At 47.3% G+C, this 7,011-nt stretch overlaps 1 protein-coding gene across 6 annotated transcripts in view; it reads right to left on the reverse strand.

The window, feature by feature from the left end:
* Positions 1-357: 357 nt before the first annotated feature.
* LOC121857404 (homeobox protein Nkx-2.3-like) overlaps positions 358-7,011 on the reverse strand; it is a 12,994-nt gene continuing 6,340 nt past the window's right edge. For 4 of the 6 annotated variants that reach the window (XM_042353439.1, XM_042353436.1, XM_042353440.1 and 1 more), the window contains 5 exons: positions 6,740-6,793; positions 2,919-3,152; positions 2,571-2,813; positions 2,038-2,234; positions 358-1,886 (listed from right to left, as the gene is read on the reverse strand). In XM_042353439.1, the coding sequence (XP_042209373.1) occupies positions 1,383-1,886; positions 2,038-2,234; positions 2,571-2,813; positions 2,919-3,152; positions 6,740-6,793 (1,232 nt within the window). In that variant the 3' untranslated portion in view covers positions 358-1,382. The remainder of the gene's footprint in view (positions 1,887-2,037; positions 2,235-2,570; positions 2,814-2,918; positions 3,153-6,739; positions 6,794-7,011) is intronic. The other 2 variants (XM_042353438.1, XM_042353441.1) reach the window with 2 other exon arrangements.

The raw sequence follows: 7,011 nt of genomic DNA on the forward strand, positions 1-7,011 counted from the left end.
CTCTCTCTCCCCTTCATGATCTGGGCGAAGATCATTGACGTAATGTGCAACATTCTCTAATGACCTGTGCAGCAATCTCTGACGTACTGTGCAGCTGTCTCTCTTAAACTGTGCAGTATTCAGGTTCTGTGCAGCAGAAACAGAATAAACTGACTTACAAAATGCTGTATAACGGTTTAAGACCAGATGTAGTTGTGTTTTAGGGTCAATGTATACACCGTATAATACACAGTTTGGTTTATAATTTGTACTGTAATATACAGCATACAACGATCATTTGTAGTTAGCATCATAATATACAATTATTGTATATACAGTTTTGTTTTTAATTTGTACCAAAATACATGAACTGCGTCCTAAACTCTGCATCAAAATATATAAACTGTGTATGTCAATGTCTTAAACTTTGCATCAAAATATACAAACTGTGTGAACACGGCTATCTTACAGTTTGTACCATGATATACAGTGTAAAAAGTCACATATTTTTTCTTTTAAAGTCTATACCAAAATATACAAACTGTGTCATGATTCTCACAAAACAAAACCTATCTTAAGATCAAAGATTAAAAACACCTAATTAAAACTAAGACAAGGATTCACTAACACATCTCTCGAGGCACATTTATAAAGTCACTGAACATAATATTTTGATCACTGTTGCACTTAAACTTTAACAAAATGTCTCACAAAAATGTATACAAACTGCCTTACAGGCTGTCATGGCGATCGTGTGAATACTTACATTACACCAGCAACATTGTCCTTACTTGTTGATGTACAAAGTTCCCATAAATAAGGTAGAATTTTACTTTTATAATACAAGAATTGACTTCAACTCCATGAGAAAAATATCTGTAAGAGAGTAGGTATATATTTTCCAACGTCTGGGTATTTATTTGTTCTGCACAGTTGAGAAACCTTGCGGAGTTTGGAAGGTGTGACCAAGGTAGTGTTGTTCTGAGCGCCATCTGCCTGCCACACTTGGTAGATCACCCTCACTCCATCTTCTCCCTGCCACCGCCGCCACCCCACCCCGCCATCCAACCAGAACGCCTTCACCACCACCACCACCACCAGTGTTTTTCATTAAATTCACCACCACCCAAAACCTGGAACCTTGGACGAGTGTTCACCTGTCTCTCTCTCTCTCTCTCCTCCTACCATAACTCTACCATTATATGGGTTTGTTAATGGTATTGCAGGATCGTCTACCATAATACGGTGGTCATGGTGGTCTACGGTGTTACCATTGTTGCTACCATACCCCTGGGGTCAAGTGTTGTTATTGTTTACTACCATTATAACCATAGTCTGATTGGTCCTCTACCACACCTTACCCCTACTAACTCTCCTACTCCCACTACCACATCCACCACCCTCTAGGTTTGGGCCTGGTAAGGAAACCCCGTCGCTGTGTACTGTGTGGGCGTCAGGTTGGAGTCTGAGGTCTCCCCCATGGGCGTAGGGGCGGCGTAGTGTAGCGTAGCGGGTGTAGCACTGGGCGTGAGGGGGTGAGTGTTGAACTGTGTTGACTGGAACCCTGAACTGGTGTAGGCAGAGGGAGACATCATGCTGCCTACACTCCCCGCGTAGGAGTGAGTAGGTATGATGGGCGTGGAACTGGTGGTAAGGCCTCTCATATGGGCGGTGGCTTGCTGGTAATAGCCGCCCACGTCGAGGAAAGGCGGGGTGTAGGGTGTAGGCGGGGTGTTGAACTGATGGGCGTGGTGGTGGGCGGAGGGTACAGGTTTACCATCACGAACAAGGACTGGCACAGGTACACGTCGTGGGGAGGTGAGGGGCGTGGTCATGTCCATACCTCCGCCACGGTCCGTCCGTTGTTTCTTGGTCTTGTAGCGATGATTCTGGAACCATATCTTCACCTGCAATGTTTAACTGTTGTCAGCCGAGTACCTTGATGGTTAGGTTATGAGAAGTAGTTAGTGGCACTACTTGTGCCTCTGTGAGTGTGTGAAGGGTCTGTATATACTGTATATATGTGGTTAGGTTGACCTAGGTGCATCACCACCTTACCTGCGTGGGCGTGAGGTTAATTAGCGAGGCCAGGTGTTCCCTCTCAGGTGCTGATAGGTAACGCTGCTGGCGGAAACGTCGCTCAAGTTCATACGTCTGAGCCTTAGTGAAGAGGATCCGTCTCTTCCTCTTCTTCCCTCCCGTCTCTCCTCCCTCTTCCTCCCCTCCTCCTCCTCGCTCCTCTTCGTCCGTGCTCTCTGTTGGGGTCAAGGTCAATTAAGATCACTAAAGGGGTCATACAGGTTTTATTTGGTCTCTCTCTTTATATAAGGTCACGGATGCCATAAATAATGTCAGGTAAGGTCATGTTAGGTCATGTAAGGTTGTATGGGGTCAGTTGAGAGTCACAGAAAGTTACAGGGACCAAGGAGGTGTCATAGAGGGTCACGTTAGGTCACGGAATGTATGTGTTGTTGCTGTATCATGTCTGTCTGTTTGTGTCTGTCTGAGTGCCTCATTTCTACTGTCTTGGAAAGCGTTTATGAGTCCTATATTCACAGACCTCTCTCTCTCTCTCTCTCTCTCTCTCTCACCATCAAGACGAGGCTGAGTTGAATCCGGCTGGGAGACAGGTTCTTCTACTGTCTCCAACACGGCTGGCGGCTGCTGTTGATGATGCTGTTGGTGGTGTTGATGTTGGTGATGTTGGTGGTGATGGTGGTGGTGGTGTTGAGGGCTGGGAGACATATGGTGACCAACACTGTCCACCACCAGCGGCTGTGTGGTGGTGGAGGTGTTGTCAGTCCCAGCACCTAGCAGTCCCCGTGGCTCCCCTACTGTGTTATAAAGTTAGGTTAGGTTAGGTTAGGTTAGGTTAGGTTAGGTTAGGTTAGGTTAACACACATACAGAGAGGTAACTACGGAAGATAGTAGTGACTTACCGGACGCAGGTGAGTGAGCCAATAGCGGCACCTGTCCTTGTTGTTGTTGGGGATTGTTGTGGTAGGGGGTGGTGGCCGGGGTGGTGGGGTGGTCACTGCTTCTGGAGGGGTGGAGGGGTGTGAGTGGTCCACTAGGGGTGCTGGTATCCTGGTGGGGGGAACACACGCCCGTGGAGAACCCCCCACCGCCGCCCACATTTACGCCCCCGCCCACACTGAAGGCTGCAGGTGACTCTGGATATGGTTTGAAGGACGTGAGGATTAATTACTTTTTGAAGTGTGGCCCAGTGACCATCACCACCACCACCACCACCACTACCACCACCACCACCACCGCCACCACCACCACCTCCACCACCACCACCACCACCACCACTATCACCACCACCACCACCACCACCACCACCACCACCACCACCACCACTACCACACCACCTCCACCACCATCACCACCACCACCACCACCACCACCACCACCACCTACCACCACTACTACCACCACTACCCACCACTACCACCACTACCACCACCACCACCACGACTACCGTCACTACTACCACCACCACCACCACGACTTGGTATAGTGGATAGCTAGTGGCAAGGTTGGTGATGTGTATGGTAAGTGGGTGATAGGTCCCTCCCTCCTTCCTTCCTTCCTTCCTTCCGCTCTCCTTCTTTCCTTCCTCCCTCTCCCCCTTCCTCTCACCCCTGTTTCTCCCCTCCTCATAACCTTCCCTAATGACTCACCCCCCCTCTCACTCTCTCACTATATACTTATATAAACACACACACACACACACACACACTTCATAACCTCTACCCCGAAAAAAAATTATCTGTGCCAATTATTCCACGTTAACTACCGAACCATGGGAGTGCCAGAGAGAGTGCCAGAGCCGCAAACAATTACCCCAACCTAACTACCTGACCACCTCGTGTTTATGGACTAACTGGGAGAAAATTACTGGTTAAGCGAGTCTCGACATGCGATTGGTTAGGGTGGCTGGTGACGCCATCTTTGGGCCAGTATCTTGAAGATGATTGGTCGATCGAAGGGAGGAAAGGTATGGATGCTATGATATGATTGGTAGATCGAAGGGAAAGGTATGGGTGCTATGATATGATTGGTCTATTAAAGGGGAAGGTATGGGTGCTATGATATGATTGGTCGACTCGGGGACAAAGATAGATACAGTAAAGGGAGGGAATGAAGGTTATTGAAGACAGTGAATGAAGGTACGTAATGAAGACATTAGCCGATACCTCATTGGTCCATAACGAATGCATCTTGGCTCTGATTGGTTGAAGTGTGAGTGTGTGCTTTAAGTGAGATCAAACGGCTATGTCATTGTTAAGTACGTTTTAAGTAAGGTCAATAAATCAGCCTTAATCCATAACATATCCTGTAAGTACATTTAAGTAACGCCAACTTTTTAAGCAGTAAGTAGAAAACTTAAATGGAGGCCGAGAAGACATAATAAGTGAGCGTTAAGTAACATCAAGAAGCCAACTTTAATAAGCAATAAGTAAGGAATTTAGTAGCTCAGTAAAGCGAGTCGGAGGCCTGCAGGAGGTCGAGGGAGGGCGGAGCCAACATTGATCAAAGCGCTTGGCTTACACGCTAAGTCTCCTCGCTTAATAAATGAACAGAGGCGTTATAAAGCCATTAGCTTCCCCCCTACCAGAGTAACTGGGTGTAAGTGCCCTAATTTAAACCCTCACTGAATATATGAGGCGCGAGATGGCGGGGGTGCGACCCTTTAACCTTCTCCCCGCCGCGATTTTGTTTTGTTTCGGACGGTAAGTCTCGGATTGTTGTTGTGGAGGAGGCGGGGTGATGCTCACTTGTTTCTTAATCCCCTTAACCCTACGTGCCACAGAGATTCACGCTAATGTCACCATCAATCATGTCGTCTGTATCTTATGATTTCTGGTATCTATACAGGTTTGGACTCTCGGTAGTAAACAAACACAAGTGAGATGTAAGCAAGGGGGAGTCAGCCCGCGAACGCAAAAAAACGGATTCAATTAGGCGACATCCGCACCGCGATGCGTTGCGGGATCCACGAACGGTTTAACCCAGAATCAAATTGTTTTAACGGGCTGCGATAGGGTCGCTCATATCTCGGGGGCCATATTTTTTCCCAGTGGTTATTACTGCGGGTGTCGCTGGGAGATGGTGCTAGATATTGCCGCTACACCCGACTCCCACCCCTGCATGAGGTTAGTGAAGCACAATTTGCTAGATAGTAGATCATTATACAGCGGAGTTTGTTAGATTCTGCACATATTTTGACTACGTATTGAGAAAAGGGTGGGAGGTCACTAATTAGAGTGTGTTCGTTGAGGCTGCAATGTGCCAAAGAGCATTACAGGGAAAATATATCTCAGCATCGATTAAGTGGTCTAAGAATGCTACAGGGTGTGTTTTGGGGTAGAGTGCGTGATAAGTAAAGAACACTTTAAGGTACAGTAGCCAACAGTTAAGAGTGCGTTGTAGGGTTGATTGACCAAATAGAGATGTACTAAGTGAAGGGTAGAGTGCGTTGATAAACACTCACTCTCCGGAGGTAGAAGGGGGCAGGGTTCGTTGATAAAGACCAGACTACAGTATAGGTTTGGTGGGGGAGGAGGGAGGGTAATAGGAGCTTGGGGAGGAGGGAGAGGAGGGAAGGAGATTTAAAGGGCCGGGGGAGGGGAGGGAGATAGAGGAGGGTGAGGGGAGATTTAGAGGCCTAGGGGGGAGAGGGAGAGGGAGGGAGAGTAAAGCTGACAACACAATCTGTCCTGCTCACTGACAATAACACCGGCTTAAGGGAGAGGGGGGGAGGTGAGGGGGGGAGGGAGAGTGCAGGAGAGGAAGGACCACCTCTCACTTCTCACTTCCACTCTCCCTACCTTCTCTCACCTCTCCTCTCAGCCTCTATCAACTCTCACTGTCGTCTCATAACTCTTCCCCAGCTTCTCTCACCTCTACCTCCTCTCCCTCACCTCTCCTCAGCCTCCCTCACCTCTCCTCAGCCTCCCTCACCTCTCCTCAGCCTCCCTCACCTCTCCTCAGCCTCCCTCACCTCTCCTCTTAGCCTCTCTCACGTCTCCTCCAGCCTCTCTCACCTCTCCTCAGCCTCCCTCCCCTCCTCAGCCTCCCTCCCCTCTCCTCAGCCTCCCCTCCACCTCTCCCCTCAGCCTCCCTCCCACCTCTCTCCTCCAGCCTCCCTCACCTCTCCTCAGCCTCCCTCACCTCTCCTCAGCCTCCCTCACCTCTCCTCTCAGCCTCTCTCACGTCTCCAACACCTCACTGTTCCCCCCTCTCTCTCTCTACTCTCACTATCCTCGCTCTCTCTCTCTCTCTCTCTACTCTCACTATCCTCGCTCTCTCTCTCTCTCTCTCCCTCTTTTCCTTTAATAAACCTTGAGGTATTAAGGTACATATTCACTTTAGGAGAGTCATTTAAGGTTTTAAGTCATTTAGCTAATAGGTTATATCTCAGGCATCTGACGTCTCCCTTAAAGGATATATATTATTTTTTTTTAGGTAGTTGCTTCCTTTAAGATGCGTAGTGAAGCCTTGGAATTATTTTAGGTATGGAATGGTATTATTTAGATAATTTAAGCATTTAAGGTAATTTAAGGGGAAAAATGTGAAATATTTAGTTAAATCTTTAGAGGCAATCATGAAATATCTAATGTGTTCCCTTTAGGAGCTGCAATTATACCTTAAAGTCATTTTAGGTAAGAAATGAAGGTATCTCAGTCCTTAGAGTATAGAATTGTGGTATTTTAAGGTATTTTAAAGGATAAAGGTGAAATAATTAAGGTACCTTGTGTGGTGGTGTGCCAGAGGCTGCTTGGATACCTGCCCTCATTACCATAGTCTGTAAAGATTAAAGTGAGTTAGTGTTTTGTTAATGATGATAATAATAATAATAATAATAATAATAATAATAATAATAATAATACCATGCGTGTGTGTGTGTGTGTGTGTGTGTGTGTGTGCGTGTGTGCGTGTGTGTGTGTGTGTGTGTGTGTGTGTGTGTCTCAGAGAACCATAAACAGCTTAGGGTTCAATCTTATCGATAATTCTCACTTAAGC

The sequence above is a fragment of the Homarus americanus genome, unplaced genomic scaffold (genome assembly GCF_018991925.1).
Source record: "Homarus americanus isolate GMGI-L3 unplaced genomic scaffold, GMGI_Hamer_2.0 scaffold14604, whole genome shotgun sequence".
NCBI lineage: Eukaryota > Metazoa > Arthropoda > Malacostraca > Decapoda > Nephropidae > Homarus > Homarus americanus.